Consider the following 23,075-nt stretch of genomic DNA (forward strand, 5'->3'; position numbering starts at 1 on the left):
ATGGACCAACTCCACAGCAGATGTCCTGTTCCTGTCCTGTTCAAACTGTCTCCGTCTCATGTCTGCTTGGAGCCAGTTTAACACACTGACCAACCAACAAGCCGACTGGCTGACTCGTCCAGAGCTCAGACTGAGGTGGTGCAGATAAATGATTTCTCCTTGCCGAGTTAATTGAGTGGAGATGACTGAGCGAGATCTGAACACGCTTAACTCCGCTGAGCTCCTTAATCCTTTTAAAACCCTCTGAATTTCACTTCTCCTCACTGAAAGCAGGACTGATTTCCTCTGATCGGTTAGCAATAACAATATTACACAGAAAATCTCATTCATGTTGTCAAAACAAGCAAGACTGCTGCTCACAGTCAGGTCATGTCAGTTTTATTTAGAATCAGACTGATCAGGAGCTTCACACTGAACAACATGACAGCCTTCGAGTATTTCTAAAGAAGAACATTATTCTTCTTTAACGAGTGGACAAATCTGTTGGTGTGGAGGAAATGAAATCACAAATGAATGGATGTTTTCCTGACGGAAAGCGTGTCGAACATGTGACGGTGGAGATGTGTTGTAGAAAGACTCACCTGTGCTGCAGCAGTGGAAGGTGAGAGCTCGGACCAGAGGGGGGGACGGCGGTCGCTGGCAGGGGCTCTATATGCCAACACCTGCTGTGCGTCACAGCCCCCCTCGGCGCCGTCAGCCAATCGGGCGGCCTGGCTGTGAACTTTGACCAGCCCTCAGCTCTGCGCTCCCCCGAGCTCCTCCTCCCGGCGTCCAGACAGACGCAGACTTCCTGTGAGCCGACTGAGAGGATTGAAGCTGGTTCCCCCTCAGTCAGCACAACACGACCAGATTAGAGAGGCAGTCGGTGAAAACTCTGTGCACGAAGCTTCAGAGCATATTGTGGTAGAAATAAGAAAGACATGTTTTGAGGCTGCTTGTTTCTGCTAACCTGCTGTTTCTGAACGTGTTGGCTCTGCTCTGTTGGAACCGGAGCATATTGTGCTGCTGATTCTGTTTCCAGTGTGTGCAGCTGAATCAGTGGAAACTGAACCAAAGCTTCCTGCAGGGAGGCCTTGGTGAAGATCAGCCTGTTCTTACAGAAGATCCGAACGTTAAAGGTTCACAATGCGTTAGTGGACCTCAGCTGTCTGTCCAGCGTCTCCTCCGCTCTGCTTCACAGCCATGGACCGCAGTGATTTTTCAGGTGCCCACTGAATGATCAGGTCCAGGTCACCACAAAGCTGCTCAGGTCTTCACAGACCAGCCAAGTTCTTCTGTAGCAAACTGGGGAAACCAGTTCATTATGGATGGAAGAGAAAGCGTGTTTGATGAAAAGGATAATATGATTCATGAGTTATAACCACTGATTCGAAGAAATATTTAGCAACTGTTTGGAGCTACTGTTTCTGAGTTTCATTTAAAGCCACAAATGATCATGAACAAAAACAAAAACAAAGACGTGTTCAGACTTTTGACATCCAGAGGCAGCCTGAAGGTTATGCAGCAGGTTTGATCCAGTGTGGGTGTGTGTGTGTGTGTGTGTGTGTGTGTGTGTGTGTGTGTGTGTGTGTGTGTGTGTGTGTGTGTGTGTGTCTATACATAGACAGAATGAGCTTTAATCCACCGTTCTGCCTGTCAGCAGGTAAACAGACAGAGGTGGATTACTGCCCTGCAGTGCATTAATCATCATTATTACACAGGAGATTACACACACACACACACACACACACACACACACTGCACGTGCAGGAACAATCATGTGTTGTTTTGTTCAGCACTTAGGATCAGTTTGTAGACACTAAATTATTGCACAGCAGATGACCAGAAGGACATTTAAAGTTGTTTATTTCTGCATTTGCAAAACCTCATGAAAACATACTTTCACATCTGTATAAGTAAAACTGTTATGTTGTTATCATGAATGGGCAGCTGATAACGGTTTCCAGACACAGGACCAGGAGTCCCAGGTCCCGGGACACCAAACAACCACAAAGAGACACCAAACGGTCAGAAATCTGTGAGTCCTGCTCTCATGTTAAAATGGCTGAGGGGCCTCCTGCAGGATCTTCGCCTTTAAAAACACAACCCAAAATCTCATCTGTCATGTAGTACAAATTTTATTCAGACAACAACAAACTCCTAAGAGAATTACACAATCATCTACAAATCCTCAGGTATTCCTAAGATTCAGGTTTACAATTCCACCTCAAAAACTCTTTAAAAAAATGAGCAAAATGTTTCAAGAGAACAGAAGAATATCATCCACGGGTCGTCTGACATTAGTTGTCTGTCCTCACATCTGAGTTGGATGTCAGCTGACACAATGTCCTTAAGTGTCCACATCACGAGACACGCGTGTTTAGACGTAAGCTCTGGCTGCGTCGGGATCAGACTTGGCGGTGGCCGTGTAGACCTTCTTCGGAGGGTTTCCATAGTAAGCCCTGCAGAACAACAGAGGAGAAGTCAGGCTCAAACTGTGAGGTGGAGCCTAAATGGTTAACACACACGAGCAGAAGATCATCCAAGTCTCAGGTTTTAATGTCACCAAACCAAACTGATGGTTGAATCATAAGATGCTCTCTCCTGATTGGCTGTCCGCTCCGCCCAGCAGTGGAGGCCATGCGAGCAAAAGAGCTTTAGTGGATTTCACTGAGCTGAAACGAGTTGCTCTGCGTTTTCATCTCAGTTTGACTGAGTGATGGTGTGTGAGTGGTGTACAGGTGCACTCCAGGACACTGTGACATCACTGCTGGGTGTGGCTACAGGTGCAACAGAGCACACCACCACAAGAGGGCAGTAAAACACTGCTGCTCAGCCTGTGACTTTCATCCTCAAGTTTTTATCCTTTTAAAAGCATGTGAGAACAACCTCAGCTGGGTGTGTGTCACCCACCCTTTCTTGCCCCCAGCCGATGCCCTCCGACAGGCGGTGCAGAGAAGACATCCACCCAGCATACCCAGGCAGGCTCCACCCCATCCCAGGTACAGACCAGTACCCAACTCGAACCTGCAAACACACACAGGACAGAGTGAAGCAAACTGCAAACACACCTGCAAACGGCAGGCCTGCAGTGACACCGACAAACTGCTTACCCTAACCTAACCCCAACTGCTTACTGAGTCCTTACTCTAACAGGCAGGAAGTGCAGCCTTTCAGAGTGGAATATCTCATCGATAGATAGATGGATACTTTTTTATAGACCAAGAAATCAATACATCATGAATGAGCAGTTGTCCTCTCACTGGACAACAACTCACCTGAGTAAAGTGAGAGGTTGTTTTAAAATGCACATTATGATCATTACATATAAATATGTAGTTTCTTCATCAACAGCCTAACTCACGTCACACACACAACTTTAACACTTCAGGTGCACAGTGCAGGACAACAGAGTGTTGAAAATAACACGTTTACATCGATGAATTTGAAGTGATGGACATGAAGCTGAACTGAAATATGAGACAGACACTTTATTGTTCATGTTGTCTGCCTCTGCAGCCCCTGATTTTATTTAAAGAAATGTAGCAATTAAAATAGTTTTACATGACTGTGTTTTATTCCATTTTAATAAAGTCAGTACGTTATGATGACTAAGCTAGCAGCTGCCTTTTCCTGTCATTAGTGTTGATTATTTAACGCTGTCAGTCTAAACTGTTTCCCAGTTCACTCACTTCATGCCACCATAGAACGGATCATAGAAGTCCTGCACGACTCTGTAGGCGTACCAGGAAACCGAAATCATGCAGCACAGACCTGCAACACAAGTAAAACATGAGCACAAAAACATGTTTTAATCCTCATTCTCGTTAGTTTTATTAATAAAGAGTCCAACTCAGAGTGCTGATATGAGAGCAGTTTCTCTGTGCACTTCTCTCTTTTGCACTGCTTCCCATGTGAAGCTAATCAGATCAGATGCTTCTGTCTGAGCACTTTGAGAAGTCCTCTAAAAACACTGAATAAGTGCATGACGGCGTGTTGTTTCAGTTGTCTATCACGTGTGCGCGTCTCACCAGCGAGGATGCTCAGGATCCCTCCGGTGACGGCGATCTTGGCCTTTGATTGGTCGGTGGCAGAGCCGATCTTGATGCACTTGAGTCCGAGCAGAGCGACGATCATGGAGCCGAGGCCGAACAGCAGAGAGATGATCATCAGGGCGCGACTCGCCTGCACGTGAGCTGCAGAGGGGAAGCAAACCCTTTAAGCCACGTAGCCTCACCAGCGAGGACGAGCCTCTGCTGCTCACTGACAGCACACGCTATGTGTTCACATGATGAGGTGTTCTTATCCCTGAAACACACCTGATGCCCCACCCTACACTGTTACTATGGAAACACATGTGATGCTAATGTAAAGCAGACTGAGTGGTCAAACCTCAACAACCTCAGTTTCTCTCATTATTACCAGCGTTTTAGTTGACCGTCTGATTCAGCCACAATCCGACCGACGCTGTGCTTCATGTAGCCCTTCACAGTTTGACTCAGTTACCACGTGGTTAACCGAGAACAATCAAAATGTCTTAAGAATAGACGAGGTAATCTAATAATTAGATCACATCTTCTCTCAGCTGTGTCTCATGGCTTGTGTTGAACATCAGCTGACCTCCTCAGCAGGAGGACGAGGAGACGAGGAGACGAGGAGGTCAGATGAGAGGCCACAGTTTGGGTTCTGCTGTGCTTTGGTTTGGTTTCGATCTTTTCCTCATCCTAACACAACACTAAGTTGAGAAGTGAACGTGTCAACACATCAGGTGTAAAGCTGAACATATTTGTGGATGGCAGAAACAAACAGTGACACTTTATTCTGCCGACTGCGTTTCACGTTGCTCGATCTTCTCTGCAGGAAACGAGTCGCACTACAAAAATAAGAGCCTTGTTGAATAAACATTTAAAGTGAAATTCAGCCACACTGTTGTAATCATTTATTGACAAAATGACCTCAGATGATCGTAAAAGGATGCCACACCTCTTTATGAGTGAGGGCAGAGTTTCAGAGAGAGTTTCAGCCAGTATCAAAATAGACTGAAGCCATAAGCAGTGAATCATACAGTACGAAATATCGAGTTAAATAACTCGATCATGCAAACACTAATTTATAAGTCTCTGTTCATCCAATAAAGAGCCCCTGTTCTTCATTTCCAAACCACAGTGCACCAGCGGGAACATCACGAAGCTTTAAGAACTGGAACCGAATCAAACACTGCGAGACGCAGTCTGAGCGAACGTTTTCTCATCGTTAGCATCAACACATTAGAGGAACTTCTACTATTCCTCTAAAATTCCAAAATGAGTGTTATTTTAGTGTATTATAGTATATGATGGAGATCAAAACATGGATTCAAAACAGCTTCTCTTTCAATGACACAAGCTTCCTTCCAGTGTTACCTATAACAAGCGACTAATGAATGAATTAATCTGTGAATTCTTGAGTTTCCATCTCGAGCAGAAAAAGTTCAGCAAAGTTCTTCCTTTCTTCCTCAAGCTAACCGCTGTGAGAATATTTTTTGAGCAAACAAAGGCACAAGAAAACTCAAAATGGCGTCTGACTCGTGCACACTGTGTTATACCTGAGCCAACACACATCAACCAAACCAAACCGAAGTGAAGAGGACGCGACGCTAATGGCTGCTTCTGTTTGCTTTCCCTCCATTTTACTGACCGTGAAGGCTCAAAATGGCGCCCAAAAGGGAAGCTTTTACATCATGTTGGAAGAAAAGGTGACATCAATGAATTACCTTCACAGTTATTAACTCTGTACATAATGTACATAATGTTGGTCCAGTTGTGTCTTGGTGACAAACTATGACATCAACTGATCTGCATTTGTGGTTTTTGGGCGGGAAACTTCACCAACTCCTCCAACGCCTCCAACCTTTGGACAAGTCACTCTGAAACACTGGCTTATTTTCTGTACAGTGGACCTGATAAGATTTTGTTTCATGGAGAGTGGGAAGCCCCCTGAACCACTAGTGAGGTTCAAAGCTTTGGAGTTAAACAGATTTCTGCTTTCAGAAGATTTTTGAGGTCCTTCGGCAGCTTTGTGACCTCATGTAGACGAAGAACTTGACCTCCCAGACATCTTAGATAATTTACAGTGTAACCTAAACATGTCAAAAACATTGTAAAATGTCATTTTTGAAAGCGTAACATTACATTTATTAAATTTATTAGTATTCTTTTACTTGATTTTCACTTTTCATTTAATGTGTATTATGGACTTCTATTCAGAAGACTTCAGAAGCCAAATCAAAAGCCCACAGTATCTCTGCCTGGATTCTGTATGCGGTATCGAAACGTCTTCATCCTCTCTACCATCTGTTTTCTAAAACTTAAGATTTTAAAACTCAGGTGATCAGCGTTCTTGACTTACCAGGCAGGGCCAGCAGTGATTCAAAGTCTCTGCACTCGGCGATGCCGGCGCTGTTTTCGGCGCAGGAGTGCCACAGGTTTTCAAACAGCCTCTGGGAGATGATGACGCCGCCGGACACGGTGGAGATCTTCCAGTAGTCGTTAACCAGCGCGGCTCCGGTGACGAGCCAGCTCAACAGGCACATGATAAACCCGGTCGCTTCCACAGCCGTCGACATGGTGGTAACTTCTCCAGAAAACTTTTGAAACAACAAAGAGACACGGAAAAAAAATAAAATCCAGCTGGAACAAAACAATGATGCCTTCAAAATGTGTAACGAGAGCAGGGTCAGAAGGCCTCGCTGGGTGAAGTCAGAAACTGATTGGCGTGTTGGAGAGTCTCGTCTCTCTACTGCACCGACTTCTTGTCAATCTGACGACTGCAGCTCCAACAGGAGGACTTTACTCTCTGCCAGGGGCCATAAACTGCTGGGAGCCGCTCCCTGTAGTTCCCCACCACCTCCCACTCAGTATTGATGATGATGATGATGATGATGATGACGACTGAGAGTCTTCAGCCACACCTCAAATAATATTATAAAACATCCACAGGTCTTTTGTAGACAGGAGTTGCAGCTGCTTTTGTCAACACATGAACTGACACTGACCGACACCACAGGAAACAGTCGGTGACCACAAGTCAAAATATTAAACTGCAACTGCAATGGAAAAACTTTGCTAGAACAGCAGCAGAGTATTGCAGCCAAGTCACCAGAATCAAGTGATATTTGGTTACGTTACGTTAGTTTTGTAAAGTTCATACGCATCACGGCAACATCCTTGTGATTACGTGAGCAGGTGTGAGGGGTTGGTGATGCTGTGACTGCTGCCAAGCAAGTAACCACTGATCAAGACCACCTCAACAAACCGGATCGCTGAAGCGACCGCTGGGACGTTTTGTAGCTGTCTTTGTGACACAAACAGTGGACATCTTGAAGGACGAGTGAGGGGGTTTCCAGGTGATGAAACCAGGTATTTTAAGGCAAAACATGACCTTTTCCTCACGCTAACCAAAGTGTTTTTAGTGCCTAAACCTAACCAGAACTAAAGCACAGAGTCGTCAGCATAAAACTGAAAATTAAACTGACAGGAAGCATAAAGTTTCAACATGACGCCTGGTCTGATGCTGCATGCATCAGATAGATAGATCGATAGATAGATAGATAGATAGATAGATAGATAGATAGATAGATAGATAGATACTTTATTGATCCCGGGGGAAAATTCAATTGCATCAGATGCATCAGAGGACAGCAGGTCCACATTGTTCTGCTTCATCCACAGCCGTCTCGTCCATCATGTGTTAGAGGCATTAAAATAGTGTCAGGAGGATCAGGACAAAGACACGTTCAGAAGAACATTCAAGATGTAGTGGGATATTTACTAAGCTGTCAAATATCTATGAATCAGTAAAAACTGAGTTCAGTTCAGTTGGTTTCAGTTACTACACTTCACTGTCTTTGTCACACATAATTCTATACAGAAAGAATTACTAAACACCGAGATCAGAGCTGAAAGGTTAACTGGATGTGAGCTGAAGCAGGAACTGAAAGAAAACAGCAGCAGTTAAAAACTGTAAAACTGAAATAAACGTTTACTGCAGTGAAGTTTCTCCCACACCAAGTGATCTGAGCTGAAGGGAACTGAAACCCTGCTTTCTTCCTCTGTTCACCTTTCAGCACATTTCCTCTCAGCTAGCTGTTTGTGAACAGGAAGCAGGACTGGACAGCAGGAAGGAGAAGAACTAGAAACAAGTTCGTGTCCAAATAAGGAAGCCCAGGTTGCGTCCTGCTGCTGGATGAGTCAAATGAAAACAATCACTTCTGCATCTGTGATCAGTCTGGGGTTAGAAACAGACCAACATTCAACCACGTTTAACCAAAGTGTGACCACGACTTTGAGTTCATTTAAAATTCACTCTGATCATCAGAAATGTTACATAAATGTTTGGATGTGTGGAAAAAGCAGACGGTTAGCAGGTTGTGTGAGCTGTTCTGTGTTTTATAGCTTTATGGTTAGCAACAGTTAATGTTTGATGGACATGAGAGTCCAAAGTCCAACACTTTCTGTCTTCTCCCCTCGTGAAGCAGAGACGCTATCAGACCGAGACTCGGAGAGGTTGAACGTAGTTCATCCAAACCAGAAGAGCAAAACATCACGTCTACTTTCATGAGCAACAGCAGAGCAGAGTTAAAGGTGAAATCATTCACCTGCCCTGATGGTCGTTTCACCGTGAAGACAGCAAACTCCCAGCATCCCACAGTCTTCACTACATCATCAACCGCATCTTTTGCTTTCACTAGCAGTGAATCTTACCCACTTGTTAAAATGTCACTTCAATGAATCACATATTTTCACCTTTGTTGTGTCTCTCCAGTCAGATAGTTTCAGTTTAATTTGCCCTGCAGGTTTTAAAATATTCCCCCAAACGCAACCTCGACTCCCAAGAAAGTCGTGATGCTGTGGAACAATAAACATGACAGGAAGTGATCATCAATCCCTTGTGACGTGTACTCAGCTGAGAACAGCACAAAGACGCTACAGCCAACCTTGTGATTCACATCTGCTCACTGTGACGTTGATGCCAGTTTCAAACAAGAAGCAACGGCAGGCTGGGAAGGTACCAGGTTCAGTTGTGTCAGGTGAGGGTCCTGATGGAGTTACTGTGGCCTGGTAACACCTGAGCAGGTGTCTGATCGATCTGCGTCAGGCTGATGGGTTCGGTCTCAACTCAAGTCATGTAGAAAATAAGAAGAAAAACATTGTAGTCAGTGTTGCTGTTTGCCCTGCTGAGGTTCAGACTGTCCAACATGAGCAGCTCACGAGGTGCGGCTCTGGAACTGCAGCTTCGTGTGGGCCGCGTTGGCATGTCGTCGAACACACCGGGCCTCTGAGTTTGTCCTCAGGGCTCGTGTGCTCATGAATTGCATTTTGTGGTGTGAAGGCCGGATGATTCTGACTTTGATAACAAACTCCGGAAAGTTCCCGTCCTGAGGAGTCCAGGGGCGTCGCACTAACGTAATGAGAGGCCGTCAGGAGTTCTGGCTGAGTGTATTTCTGGCTTGTGTACAGCAGTAGATTGTGTGCTTGTTAATGAACTGAAAAGATGAGTCACATACCAGCAGCTCTGTTTGCTGTCTTCAGAGCTCATCAGGCGTGTGGTGAGTTCACAGGTGACGGCTGAAGCCCCGAGGCAGCCGACAAACAAGTCCGACCAGCCCTGCGACCCAAAATCCTGCTGCAGCAGCTTCTCTGTGCAGACCGACGGCAGCCGTGCTCATGTGGCTACTGCTTTTCAAACAGCTTCTCATCCGTTTGCACCGAAAATTCAGAGGGGAAAGATCAGAAACCTGGATCTGGATCGTGTGGATCTTAGGCTGAAAGACCGGCTGGGATATTCGCTTCACCTTCAGACGTATGCAGTGTATGAAAAACAGAAGGAGCATCCAGGTTTCAGGGGCAGAACTCTGGACTGTGTGTTGTATTCTGGATCAGTTTACATGCAGGCCTCTGGTGGGATTTGGACCTGATGTGAGCATCATGAGACTGAGATGCACTGCGACTGTGGTGATGATGATGATGATGATGATGATGGCCCTGCTGGACTTCACAGACTGTGAGTTCACTCCCAGTTCAGTGTCCTGGTCAGTTTTGGATGAACTCAGTAAAGTTTTGTTCACATATTCAACAACAGAGTGTTAGCGTTTAGCCGCCACTCTGCCCAGGTTCTCCTCAGGCTCAGGGGCTGCTGGAGTGTTCAGTGATGGCCGCTATAATAAAGTCATGGACTAAACCCTTACTCAGTGTGGGGTTTTGCCCTGAGACCTGTTTCCCTCTGATTCTCTTGGTTTGTTCTGAGTGTGTTGTTTACACACCTGTAAAGTGTCTTGAGATAACTGTGTTATGAATTGGCACTTTAAACAAAATTGAATTGAATTGAATTGAAAAACACAACTTCTAGAATAAAAACTTACAGGACTGTTGCGTTATATCAAAGGATTGTATCAATGACAAAACATGTCAGCTCTCTGAGGCGCGTTTCTTCTTGACTGACGTCGACTGGTCCTCTGACCTTCACCTCAGAGTTAAGGGGACCTGAGCTTTTAACACAAACCGCATTGTTTCCCTGAGGATTTTGACAAACGTGCTTCTTGTCTTTGTCTCTCGGAGTTGTTTGTTCAGACTGAATCCACTCGTGTTTGTGTGGTAAACATGAGGCTACAAACAGCAGCAGATTAGCTTAGCTTAAAGGCTGGGAAACAGCTGGACTGGCTGTGCCCAGTGCGAACAAAAGGACCAGGAGCCGCTTCTCTGAAACCCAAAGATTATGATGTCGATAGTTTAATTGTCCTTTTCTCAGTTTCATTATCAGGATTATTCAGGTTAATGTATTGTCACGCAGCCCCTGACACGTTAAAATGGGCTCCTCAGGCGGGACCTCCTCCCTCCATCACTGGATGACATGAACTCGCTGTGTTTCCAGGTGTTTGGATGCTGTCGGCTCCCAGTGGAATTTCCATGGAGTCTGTTGACATGAGACACATACTGAAGTGGCGCCCCCTGCAGGCCATGTGCCACACTACACTCCTCTACTCGGTTCAGTTCCAGGGGTGAGTCAAACACATGAAAGACCAACAGTATTTCACATCGCTGCTCTTCTGCCTGTCTGCTGGTTTCACTTCACAGCCACCGTAGTGTACTGCGTCCAAAGTAGTCCGCCGCTGAAAATAGTCCCCAACAAACACACTATTTCCTCCTGTTTGTTCAGTGCAAACTACAGCGAGCAGCTGAGCCTTTCTTTAAACCTGAAACTATACATGAGAGGTGTTTAGGAAGCAGTCACAGACAGGAAGTCAGTCAGACCAACCACTACGCTGTCAGCTTTATTGTTCACTCTTTCTGCGATAAAGAAAATAATAGAAAATGGAATAGAAAAGTATATCGCAAATATTTATAGCTATGTATGTTAACACTGCAAACAGATTACTGAATATTAGAGATGAATCTGATGATCATCATTAATTTGTATTAAATTTCTGAAGATGTCCATCAGAATCAGCTCTGATGTACTTGTAGCTGCATTAAGTAAAAATAATTCTTGATGATGATAAAAGGTTTTATTCTTTATTTCTCCTGAAACACAGTGAGGTTTGTATGACTGGTGAAACATGCGGCAGGTACCTGAGCACACAGTCCAGCAGGTTTTTCTAACTCACAAATCAAAGACACACCTGGCCTCTTTATGATATAACCAACTGATGTGTGTGTGTGTGTGTGTGTGTTCTCGTCTTCGCTCAGACTGCGTCATGTCAGCTGTCAATCACAGCCAGGATGTTTTAACTGACTCTCAGAAACATTCCTGTGGCTGCCGTCAGGCCTCACAAGCACCTGAAACTTTGCTTTGAGGTGAGCTCAGTTCAGGATTCTCAACTCAGCCACCAGCAGCAGTGAAGGCAGCTGCAGTGTTTTCTCATTGTTCTGTTGTGCTCACCTGCAGCAAACTCCCTCACTTCTGATCTGTTCAGAGTGAGAGAAGGCAGGTGTGATGTCACAGGAAGGTGTGATGTCACAGGCAGGTGTGATGTCACAGGCAGGCGTGATGTCACAGGCAGGCGTGATGTCACAGGCAGGTGTGATGTCACAGGCAGGTGTGATGTCACAGGCAGGCGTGATGTCACAGGCAGGCGTGGATGCTTTGACAGAACAAACCGACGTGTCGTTTTCATCCTGTAGTGAAAGTTAAGCTTTACAAAATGTATTTTATCCTTTTTCAATTTACAAATTCTTCTTTGACTCTACTCACATGTTGAGAAGTTTCGAGGGTCTGAGGTCCTCGGATGTCTTAGCTTTGTAAGCTGTGGTTAAATGTCACCTAACAGGTAGACTCCACCTGTCAGCACACTGAAACTCTGACTCACTCTTATGCTTAATTTAATTTTTAATCAACTGTGATGAACAGAACTCTGGCTGAAAGGAAAAGCACAGAGACATGGTGGAGGTGGTGGAGGTATGCAGGTATGCAGGTGTGTTACCTGAGTTTGGGTTGATTATTGTTGCCAACTGCAGATGTGTGCTAATCAATTTGGCAACCAGCAGCATTTTGTACAAAATAAAAGGTTAAATGAACCCAGAGGATTTCGGGTTGAGGCTCTCTGTGCGTCTCTCTGAAGGGAGTTTGAGCTGGTGGTGCAGAACAACACATGGGTGGATGCTCCTGAGTGCCAGCTGACTCCTCACACTCACTGTGACCTGACCTTTGACCTGGGATCCGACTCCAACTACAACCTGCAGGTCAGAGCGCACTGCGGCTCCCAGCTCTCGTCCTGGACCGAACTCAGGCCTCCTTTCAACCGCAGAGACAGTAAGACAGTTTTCAGTCCTGCACATCCCCCATACGCCAAATCAAATGGTGCAAAAATGAAACATGATGAGACAAGAACGTTAAATCGTCACAGACGGACAGACAGACTCGGTTGGTTTCCTGCCTTCATTTACATAATTATGAATGAATCACTATGTGTTCACCAGGAGGTCATATTTGGTTGTGTTTAGTTACGCTGCTCAGAGATGCCATCATTTGCTACACTATACAGACAAAAGTATTGGGCCACTTGCCCATCACAGCAACAGGGACTTTAATGACGTCTCATTTTCAAGAATTTCCCTCCAGGGATTAATAAAGGAATTCTGATTCTGATTCTGATTCTGATTGTAAACACTCAGACAGCTTCGCAGCTCTAACAGCTTCCACTCTTCTGTGAAGGCTTTCCACAACATGTTGGAGTGTTTCTGTGGGAATTTGTGCCCATTCATGCAGTAGAGCATTTGTGAGGTCACACACTGATGTTGGACCAAAAGGCCTGGCTCACAATCTCCGTTCCAGTTCATCCCAAAGGTGTTGGATGGGGTTGAGGTCAGGGCTCTGTGTGGGCCAGTGAAGTTCTTCCACACCAAACTCATCCAACCATGTCTTTATGGAGCTTTGCTTTGTGCACTGGGGCACAGTCATGCTGGAATAGAAAAGGGCCTTCAACAAACTGTTGCCACAAAGTTGGAAGCATAGCATTGTCCAACATGTCTTGGTGTGCTGAAGCATTAAGATTTCCCTTCACTGGAGGTCAGGGGCCGAGCCCAAACCCTGAGGAACAGACCCATGAAGAGGGGTGTCTGGATACTTTTGTCCATATGGTGAATCTTGAATTCTGTTTATGACATCAGTGAATGGAAGAACAAATGCAGACATGAAAACATGTTGATATCATTAGTCATAACTCCCACTGTTATGTCAACATGACGTTACAATATTAAAGAAGTGTATCCCAATACTTTTGTCTATATAGTGTATGTCAGAGGGCCTACACATTGTAGGTGAAGAACACACATGGTTAATCAGTTTTTTGTCATGTTAATAATCCAACATCTGCTGCTGTCTCCTTTCTGATTATTATCACAGCAAATCATCACTCCTTTACCAAATAAATGCATGCATGTCATGATGATGACATCAGGCGACGCCGGCGTTCGTCAAGCTGACATAAGGTTACGGGGGGTCGGGTCAGGGTCAGTGCAGACGTATGGACAGGAAAACAGCAGTGAAGTCCTGTGATTTCCTGAAGTGGTTTAAAACCTCAACGGAGACAGCAGGGTAAAGCACAGTGTCTTCAGTGTGTATTGAATGACTGAGTGTGAATGTCGTGCCTGCAGCCGTCCTGACGCCGCCGGCGATGGAGGTGACGGCTGTGGGCGACGCCCTTCAGGTGTGGTTTGATAAACTTCCTGTCACCGCCGTCATCAACGTGACGGTGTGGAAGAGAGGCGACGAGCTGCAGGTCAGAGTTCACTTCCTGTCTCCGCTCCATTCTTCTTCTCTTCTCTTCTTTGTTTCTCTGAATTCTCCTGCCCTTCTTGTCCTTCATTGTTTCCTTTCGTGTCTTAATTTTGTCTCTCTTGTTTCATTCCTGCTTTGTCCTCTTCTTTTTTCTTTATCATCAATGCAATCTTTTCTTCGTTTTTTGCCTCATGTCTTTTTCACTTCCACTTTTCTACCCCTTCAGCTCTTCCCTTCTTTCATCACAGCCTGTTTTCTTGTTTTACTTTGACATATCAGCATGTGTTTGTTCCATTTTCACTTGTATTTCCTGTCATCTCTTCTCCCGCTCGCTCTGTCTTCTTCAGGCTGCTGTGTACACAGTGCCAGCCGAGCAGATGATGCTGCAAGTCGCCGCCCTGCAGGAGGGAACGGTGTACTGCGTCAGAGCTCGCACTGTCCTGAACACACAGCTCTACAGCGGCAACACTGACAGCCAGTGTGTTTCCATCACAGGTACAGGCTCACACACACACACACACACATCTGTACTTTTTAACTTGTGATGTGTTTTTAACATAATGCATCTTGACAAAATTGTTTTCATGGCAAAAACACCCTCAGGTTTCCTGTTCTTACTTTTCAAAAACTGCTCTAAAAGCATTTCCTCTTTTTTCTTATTCTCTCCTAAACATTAACAATTTTAAGCAGTGTCCCCCCTTTGCAAATATGTCCCCACTTTGCTAAAATGTATTTTTTAAACGTCACGTTTAAAAGAATCCCTGCATTTTGTCACTTCCCAAAAGCCCATGACGTCTTTATGTCACCAAGGGAAAATATTACCCGCAGACGAAAGGTTTATTTCCATAAATAATAAGGACGTGACCTTCATTCTGGTGATTTATGCGCAGGTTCAGACTCTGCATGGAAGACGCCGACGGCTGCGACTGTGACTGTGGTCACGGTGGCAGGCTTCCTGTCCGCTGTGGTCTGGTTCATCTGTCACTGCCGTCCAGAAGCCTGTCAGACGTATTTCCGTAAAGAGCCACTGCCCCGTTCACTGGTCAGTCCCACCTTTTGGAAATCAAAATAATAAATCAAATCACAGCAGTTCAGTCAATTTAATGCAAACAATATGAAAACAACAAAAGGCTTACGAGGAATGACGAGGAGGCAGAGCTTGACGGGGGTGAGTGAAAAACACAAACTGATCAACGGTCAAAAAGGCGTAAAGTAAAACATGAGACAGGATGCAGCAGAGAAACCTTCGACATCAGACAGGAAATACCTCAAACCTTAAAACCGTGACATCCTGTTCCAGTAATCATTTTACATTTACATCTACTCACTGTGTGGTTTCACAGTCATCAGCATCTGCAATCAAACTTCTCATAAATTTAAATGCAGATTAAAACAAAATGTGTCCTCTCTTGCAGCAGTCTGATTGGGACATTCAGATCTCGACGAGGTCAGAGGAGGCGGAGCTTTATGAGCAGATCCACGTGCTGCAGAGCGTCGACCCCTCGAGCTGACGAGCCCTGAGGTTTGCTGTGGGTTTCGTGGAGCTCTGAAATGTTTCTACAGAATGTTGGTGGGCTCAGCCGTCCTGGGAACATCAGGACTTGTGGTGTCTTCAGATGTTGTGGGGAAAACTTGTAAAAGCAACCAACAGCATCGAAACAACCAAAGAGCGCCGTAACTGGGCCGCAGGAAACGTGTAACGACTGCGAGTCTCTGATGATCCATATGAAAATAATCATCTGAAGGCCGGACGGCTCAGGATCAGCAGTCGCCGAGAGATGTTTGAGTCTGTTGGCGTTTCCTGTTTTCTACTGACAGTGAAAGTTGGTTTAACCAGAACCGTGATGGATCCTTAATCCTGATGAAGTATTTAACCCACACTAGGATGTTGATGATGTTTCCCAAACAAGTTGCTTTGAGGCCTAAACTGAAGTCTTAACCACAGTGTTGTCACATGATGAACAACCTTCACGTTAGCATAAGCAGCCTGTCGAAGTCCTACTGGCAGAGCAAACGCACATTTATTAATTAAATATAATGAAACTGTTTTTAGTGTACTTACTGTGGTGAGCTTGTGCTCAGGATTACAAAGTCCAGTACTCAGTCTGTGAATGTGTGAATAACGACTCTAAAGGCATTAAATCCTGTTAAGAGCATGTTCTGATTCTGAATCTGAACTGGTTTTAAAACATGTTGTTTATGTTGCTGTGATGTTGTGGTGTTACGTGTGTGTGCGTGCGTGCGTGCGTGCGTGCGTGCGTGCGTGCGTGCGTGTGTGTGTGTGTGTGTGTGTGTGTTCTTCTCCATTACGTGTTGCCAGCTTGTTGTCTGCTTGTGCACAATCTGCATCAGAGAAACATAATGACTGCCAGGGTGGTGCACACAAATAATGTTTATTTGTCTGAAGAAAACAATGAATGAACTTTGCAAGTGATGAATGTGAGAAGACAGAAAGGTGAAACACAAACACCTGACAGGAAGTTGTGGTCATGTGGACACCTGTCTGTCCTGTTGTGTAAAGGACAAGCAAAACTGCAGTCACTGATTCAAGGCAGACCGAAGGCTCACGAAGATGAAATGAAGAAGAAATCTATTCTGCCTTAATGTTATTATAAATATGAATGCAAATTTCCAAACAATTTAAATCCTAAAAAAAGATGGAATTTAATCTGTTTTACGTACTTTTATAAACTTCAAAACTTATAATTTAACTTGTATATGTATATATAATGTATAATAAACAAACGCACAAAACTCTGACTGCAATGTACTGAGGAACCATGTGTTCATCACCTGAAGGCGATTATAAAACACCTGATGAAGCAAGCGAGTTTGGGCCCAGCTGATGTTCATGGATATTAAAAACAGTTTGTTCAGAAAAAGAATTCATCACCACATGCTCTGGCTCTTCACGCACACAGGCCATCTCAGTAAAAAAACAAATCAAATTAACAATACACATTTTGTTTGGTTGTTAGCATAACAATGTTTAAATTCAGAGAAATGTATCATTTCAGTGAAGCTTAGGGTGCATTTCATTTCCTATTGCTATAACTTCCAGGACAGAGTGAGAGAGGTGAAGAAGGAAGGCAGTCTAAAGTGACTAAACCTAACATGAATAAAACCAGAGGCAAAACTACAAAACTACAGAACACAGCAAAGGTTCTGGTGCTGGAGAAGTCTGTGTGTGCACTCCTGTTAACTAAAGCCACTAAAGTTAAGTCTTAGTACTCAGCACAATAAGAGGACCCGAAGACTCTGCTTTTTTGTCTCGGCTGATCTTGGTTTCGTCTTGGGTGAGACTGTTCTCGAGTGTGTTCTTAGTCTTGCTGAGTTGCAGCCCAAGCACCATCTTGGCCTTTGTTGGCCTAAGAATTGGACTTTATCTAGGTTTTTGTCAAGCTAACTGTCCTGGCCTTTCTCTCCATCCTAATCAGACTTGTCTTGGTCTGGGTTAGTATCAGGCTCACTGTCCTGGCCTTTGTCTCCGTCCAAATCAGACTTGTCTTGGTCTGGGTTAGTATCAGGCTCACTGTCCTGGCCTTCGTTGGGGTCAGTGTTGTCTTGTTGGGGCGTCTTCTTTGCTTGGTCTTGACTAAAGCTGGGTGGACTCTGGAGGAGGTCCTCTCCTTTTACAATTTTAGCCATGTACTCTGCTTTTTCTCTCATGGTTATCAGATACTGAATTCGCTGCTTCCAGCCAGGTTTGGCCTCTGATTTCTCTCCCTCAATAAGCATGTCGATGTACTCTGGCGTGGAGAGAGGATTGGGCTTCAGTGCTATCTCTTTAAGTCTGTTTAAACAATTTGCAGATTTCTCCATCAATTTCACAACCTCAGCCTGCACATAATTATATTGATCATGCAGTCTTCCGATCAATCCCTGAACAGATATCTTTGCCTCTGTGGCTTTCAGGTACTTTTTTTCCAGCTCTTTTTTGGTTTGTTTTTCTATGACTTCTTCATAGTCCCATCTGTACCTCTGATTGAAATGGACATTCCAGTGACATCTGCCTGGACACTCAGTACAGTTTCCGTCTGATCCCATTGCAACACAGCCTCTTTTATCTGCATCGTTGGGTATTCCACAGGGATAGTGACAGGTATGATGGCACTGCTGACAGTTGGTGATGAAGTTTCCAGAACCAGAAATATCTGCTTGGACAGGCTTCATGACAGTAATTTCAAATTCAAAGTTCTCGTTTCTGCTGATCTCTGCCTCGTGGTCCTTCAGGGTTTCAGCTGTCACTTTAATCTCCTCCAGCTTGGCTAACCCAGCTTTAACCTGCTTCTGCAAATTTTCGATGGAGTTCTGAAGCTGCTCTCTTTCTCTGAGGACCTCTTTCGTCATTGTCAAACTTTTAGTCGTTATGAAATTCAGAGCAACAAAGAACCTCTTCATGCTTTTTGTCCCCATGTTCCAAAACATCTTATCAAAGTCTCCATCATCTTCATCATCCCCATTCATGCTGTTTGCTGCAGAGGATTTGTTGTGTGCATACAGCGCTGAGTTATTGAATTTGAAGTGAACTGGCAGCCCGTCTTTTGCTTTTGGACAAGGGACATCAGCAACATTGATCGCCTCTATAACTGGTGGACGCTGGCCATCTGCAAACGTCACCAGAATTCTGATGTTTTCTGCCACGTCTTTGCCAAAGATTGAGAGCACAGAATCAAAGACGTATTTCTGCGTTGGTGTGAGTCGTGCTAACGAAGCCTGAGCTACGAAACACACGGCATCGATATCACTGACACCGAGCTTAGCAGAGAAAAGACGGCGTAGCTGTTCTGTGATCTCTTTGTCTCTTTCTATGCCTCTTGTGTCTCCAAACCCTGGAGTGTCAACAATGGTCAGTGAGTAGTCTATTTTAAAGCCCTCCTGGTGGTTGATTTTGTACACCGTGACTTCAGAGGTCTGACTTTCAGCTTGTGATCTCGACTCATCCTCAGCAACTAACTTAAACCGAAATGAATCCTCCCATTCAACCCCTAGAATGTAATTGATCATCCCATTGATAAGAGTCGATTTTCCAGCACCAGTTGCTCCGAGAACCATGATGGTGCGATTACGCTTAGGGGAGTCTTTACCGAAGCTGAAACGTCTGCACCCAACAACATTGATATGTTCTGTTTTCAGGGGGATTACATGAACAGGAAGAGGACCTCTCTGGGGTTTTATCAACTTACTTTTGTCTTTGACCGATTCAGCAAGACGTTTAATGCACTCTGGCTTCTTTGAAATATAACTACTTGTTGGTGAAGTAACAGGAGAAGAACCAAAAAAAGTCTTGTTTTGCTCTGCTCCTTCAGCAACATTTGATTTTGGCTCTGAAAATAATGATGAAACTGCTGATGAAACTGCCCCCAAACTGGACTTAAATTTAGTAAACATTATGGTGAAGAGAAGTAATTAAGACACCAACATTAAAGTAATAATCAGCCAGTTCCAGCCAGCTCTTTGGAAGACTCTTCGTGGTCAGAAAAATTCTTCAGCCGTTTTCATTAGTGTTGTTGTGCCCTCTGGTCTGAATCTGCATATATTGAAATACAGAAAATTAGTATACTTAAAGGGGCATTACAGTATTTTTAACCTCACCCTCACGTTTGCACATTTTGGTGTGTAAATGATTCGTACTCACATCTCGAGATTTCAGAGTGAGACTGGAACAAAAGGTTTCTCTGCAGGGAACCTTTCTGTCATGCTGTCAGACTCAACAATCCCAGCCTGTGAACAAAGAACATTTTTAGTGAACATAACTAATGTAACGTAAAGGATGCTGCAGCCATTGCAGCTGTGAGGTGGATGGTAAATTAAACAATAATACTGAAACACAATGGAGCTCTCAGACAGAAGTTAGCCACTACTCAGAGAGCATCGCAGTAATAAAAATCCTGTTGGAGACCTTCAGATTCTATTGATGTAGAGCCAATTACAAGACTAAGATAAATGTTGACCTTTGTAGAAGTCAAATTCAGAAGTCTGCATTAGTTCACTTTGTGAGTGTAGATAAATTTAGCAGCTAAAGTGCAAGTTTTGTCATTGACTGCTATCAAGTTTAGTGAAAATACTCAAGTATTTTTTGAAACAATGAAAAAGGTGTTTGAAATGAATTGCAACAAACCTCTTTAGATTATTCTCAGCCCAGCTGTCTGGTTCAGGATCCAGTAGCTGCTGTCGTTTTAAAATGCTGTTTGTGATTTAAATCATGATCACCGCAACTCCTAAAATACAAAATGTTCAAAGTTCCTGTCACATTACAATTAACATTGTTCTGTTATATCAACATATTGCACCTATATAACCAGTTTATTGTTTAGGGGTTCCACAATTATATATGTGCTACTAAGTAATAGTTCTGTCTGGCTGTTTTTTTCCCTCCTGTTCTATAAATTTCAGTCGAATACAACTTAGATATATGCATTGTTACTACCGAGCTACTACAGAGGTATTACTTTGGTAATTACATGGTGTTACCTTATTGCTACCTCTTTATTATCAACCTATTAACCCACTGTGTTACTGTAGCTATAATGCAAAGTGCCACCTATTCTTCAATAAAAGACTTGGTTCAGAGCTCCCGTTAAAATCTGCCAGCAGCAGTTCTAATTTCAGCTGTCTGAAAACAACAACTCGCTGTTCAACAGCAGAAATTGTTCTCTTATTGTCTATAGTTTCTGTATTCACTATCATTATCACTGTAAACTATGTGTCTGCAGCTTATGAGCTGTACTGCAGCCAGCCACCAGGGGGCGATCCAGATGTTTTCACTTCGCTTTGTGGCAGCTCTCAAGTCATCTGCCTTTACATACAGTCAGTGTTACCATGCTAGAACTGAAATACAGGTGCAGCAACACTGATGTAGGGGGTGGGGCTTAGACACATTGATTCTTGAGGGATTCTAATGGGGTAACAGGTACAAACAGTTGAAAGTCAGATGTTTATCACTGTTCATTATGTTTAATTTTCTTTATTTACAGCTTATTGTGTTGGACACTCAGGCTGCTGATGGTCTTGACGTGCAGAGTCCATACATACACCAGCAACACTTGCATACACTACGTTAACTTCACCCTAAAGTCCTAAAACTCATCAAAAAAAACAATAATTAAAAAAAAAAATCCAATAATGGTCAATAATAACTGGCGTGTCTGATGTTTGGTGCGTAACCAAAATTAACACTGCTGGTAGGCTTTGTGTAACTATCTGAAAGGGCAGATTTACTGAGGGAGACAAAGAGAAATCCCAGCTGCTGACAAGAATATATCTCATTTGTGTGAATAAAGTTAAAAATTAGACCATTAGAAAGAGAGAGGAGAGGTGCTGTTTGGTTTTTTCCCACCCTGAATTTTCTATGCTCTATTGAAATAGAAAGTTAAGCATTTGGGTGGTGCTGCTGTCTCTCCATGACTGCAGAGAAGAGACAACTGTTGGTTTGTTTGTCTCTAAATTAGCACCAGAGAAGAAGAACACATTTTCCTATGTAAGTACAATTAAAAACTGTGGGAGTGAGAGCAATTTATACAGAAGATTTTTAGATAATTTGTCATCTTCCCTCCACTCCAGCTCTGAACATTCTGCCATACACACCTATCATAAAATCAGAAATGGTGGGGGAAAAGTGGGATTGTGAGAAAACCCTTCTAGTCATCAAAATGTCCATTTAACCAATTTAAATCCCTGGTTTAGTGACCAGTTTAAAGTTTGAATCACATTTCCATGTTAATGTATTGCAAAGTAAAATGACCCCAAAGTTAAGCCTGTGCTTCACTGATTATTGCTTTGGGAACTTGGTAAACTTACTTTCTTTTTTCTGCAGTTTCTGCAATTTGGTGAACAGTCACCCAAACAAATAGTACAGTACTCCAGGTGAATGTGGATAAATCAGAAGATGGTTGTTCTAACACTAGGATCAGCTATGGGGGACAGGATAGGATGTGAAAAACAGCTCAAATCAAGCAAAGTATAAGACTTTACTAATCGTAAAACTGGAATAAAATCGTGCATTTGTGTTTGAGCAGGTCTAATCTTTAGGATCACGTAAATAATGAAACAACACAAACAGACTTACCGCTCAGACTCGGGACGGGCGGGTGAGCTCGGCTTCAGTTCACTCTGTAGCTCCTTTATATATTCAGTGGACACACACACATGCACACACACACAGACGCACACACACACTTCCCTTCTCCTCAGTGAATGATTAAAAAGGGAACATTTACATCAGCAGACAGTGAGATTACGCTGATAAACTTTATGTGATTTTAAATACGTAATTTGTTAATTGTACTTGATTGTTGATTTGTTGATTGTATGGCAAAGTGATGCTCACATGACAAAATGATATGAATGGATGAATACGGTGGAGAGGATGAACAGCAGGCTGTCGTTAGTATCCTTTTAAGTTTTTTTTATATACTCCAAGCATAATTAAGTTAAAATTCAAACAACAATTCTATAGTTACTTAACTGTTCCTTTCTGAACTTTGATTCTGTCTTTCAATCAGCACATTTTGTTCGTCTTTCCTTCATCTCTGAAAGATAACATGTTCTGAACCCTCAGGGCTCAGATAAGCAAACAGAATCCAGGTTAATGACTTCTCAGCAAGGGAAAAATTTCCACCTTTTAAACCTGAAAATGGCAATAAAACACACAGTGTGTTTTGTTGAAAATCACCTGTGTTAGCATCATACACCGACAAGAATCTGTCATTATGTGAACACTGTGAAGTTATTTAGTCTGGAATTGCTTTTTAACATTGACAATATTTCATACAGTCCCACTTTGTCTGAATAAAAAAATCGTATCGTTATCATCATCGCAAAGGAACACATCATGTACCATT

At 43.6% G+C, this 23,075-nt stretch overlaps 3 protein-coding genes across 5 annotated transcripts; 1 reads left to right on the forward strand and 2 right to left on the reverse strand.

Moving 5' to 3' along the window:
- Window positions 1-2,100: 2,100 nt before the first annotated feature.
- On the reverse strand, window positions 2,101-6,963 carry cldn15la (claudin 15-like a). Its single transcript, XM_046407811.1, has 5 exons — window positions 6,367-6,963; window positions 4,011-4,175; window positions 3,672-3,753; window positions 2,893-3,006; window positions 2,101-2,441 (listed from the first exon to the last, which is right to left on the reverse strand). The coding sequence occupies exons 1-5, from the start codon at window positions 6,581-6,583 to the stop codon at window positions 2,360-2,362; spliced, it is 660 nt and encodes a 219-aa protein (XP_046263767.1). The 5' UTR covers window positions 6,584-6,963; the 3' UTR covers window positions 2,101-2,359.
- Window positions 6,964-8,233: 1,270 nt separating this feature from the next.
- Window positions 8,234-16,481, forward strand: crfb16 (cytokine receptor family member B16). 2 transcript variants are annotated; one of them, XM_046407809.1, is made up of 7 exons: window positions 8,234-10,020; window positions 10,888-11,014; window positions 12,575-12,765; window positions 14,109-14,233; window positions 14,580-14,727; window positions 15,123-15,274; window positions 15,651-16,481. In XM_046407809.1, exons 1-7 carry the CDS (start codon window positions 9,822-9,824, stop codon window positions 15,741-15,743), a joined length of 1,035 nt encoding a protein of 344 aa, XP_046263765.1. In that variant the 5' UTR covers window positions 8,234-9,821; the 3' UTR covers window positions 15,744-16,481. The 2 variants fall into 2 exon arrangements, with proteins under 2 accessions (XP_046263765.1, XP_046263764.1); XM_046407808.1 differs by having other exon boundaries at window positions 8,237-10,020; window positions 15,648-16,481.
- A 125-nt stretch (window positions 16,482-16,606) lies between these two features.
- Window positions 16,607-22,423, reverse strand: si:ch73-170d6.2. Of its 2 annotated transcripts, XM_046407802.1 has the most exons (4): window positions 22,301-22,423; window positions 20,354-20,453; window positions 19,871-19,956; window positions 16,607-19,762 (listed from the first exon to the last, which is right to left on the reverse strand). In XM_046407802.1, exon 4 carries the CDS (start codon window positions 19,621-19,623, stop codon window positions 17,662-17,664), a length of 1,962 nt encoding a protein of 653 aa, XP_046263758.1. In that variant the 5' UTR covers window positions 19,624-19,762; window positions 19,871-19,956; window positions 20,354-20,453; window positions 22,301-22,423; the 3' UTR covers window positions 16,607-17,661. The 2 variants fall into 2 exon arrangements, with proteins under 2 accessions (XP_046263758.1, XP_046263759.1); XM_046407803.1 differs by lacking the exon at window positions 22,301-22,423 and having other exon boundaries at window positions 20,354-22,291.
- Between the last annotated feature and the right edge of the window lie 652 nt (window positions 22,424-23,075).

This window comes from Scatophagus argus, chromosome 13 (genome assembly GCF_020382885.2).
Source record: "Scatophagus argus isolate fScaArg1 chromosome 13, fScaArg1.pri, whole genome shotgun sequence".
In the NCBI taxonomy this organism is placed as follows: Eukaryota; Metazoa; Chordata; class Actinopteri; family Scatophagidae; genus Scatophagus; species Scatophagus argus.

Coding starts and splice junctions, on each gene's coding strand:
- cldn15la (XM_046407811.1), bottom strand. CDS start 6,583: ATGTCGACGGCTGTGGAAGCGACCGGGTTTATCATGTGCCTGTTGAGC. Junction 4,176..6,366: donor ATCACTGCTGGCCCTGCCTG/GTAAGTCAAGAA, acceptor TCCCCTCTGCAG/CTCACGTGCAGGCGAGTCGC. Junction 3,007..3,671: donor CCGTTCTATGGTGGCATGAA/GTGAGTGAACTG, acceptor GTGTGTTTGCAG/GTTCGAGTTGGGTACTGGTC.
- si:ch73-170d6.2 (XM_046407802.1), bottom strand. CDS start 19,623: ATGTTTACTAAATTTAAGTCCAGTTTGGGGGCAGTTTCATCAGCAGTT.
- crfb16 (XM_046407808.1), top strand. CDS start 9,822: ATGCAGTGTATGAAAAACAGAAGGAGCATCCAGGTTTCAGGGGCAGAA. Junction 12,766..14,108: donor TCCTTTCAACCGCAGAGACA/GTAAGACAGTTT, acceptor TCGTGCCTGCAG/CCGTCCTGACGCCGCCGGCG. Junction 14,234..14,579: donor AGAGAGGCGACGAGCTGCAG/GTCAGAGTTCAC, acceptor TGTCTTCTTCAG/GCTGCTGTGTACACAGTGCC.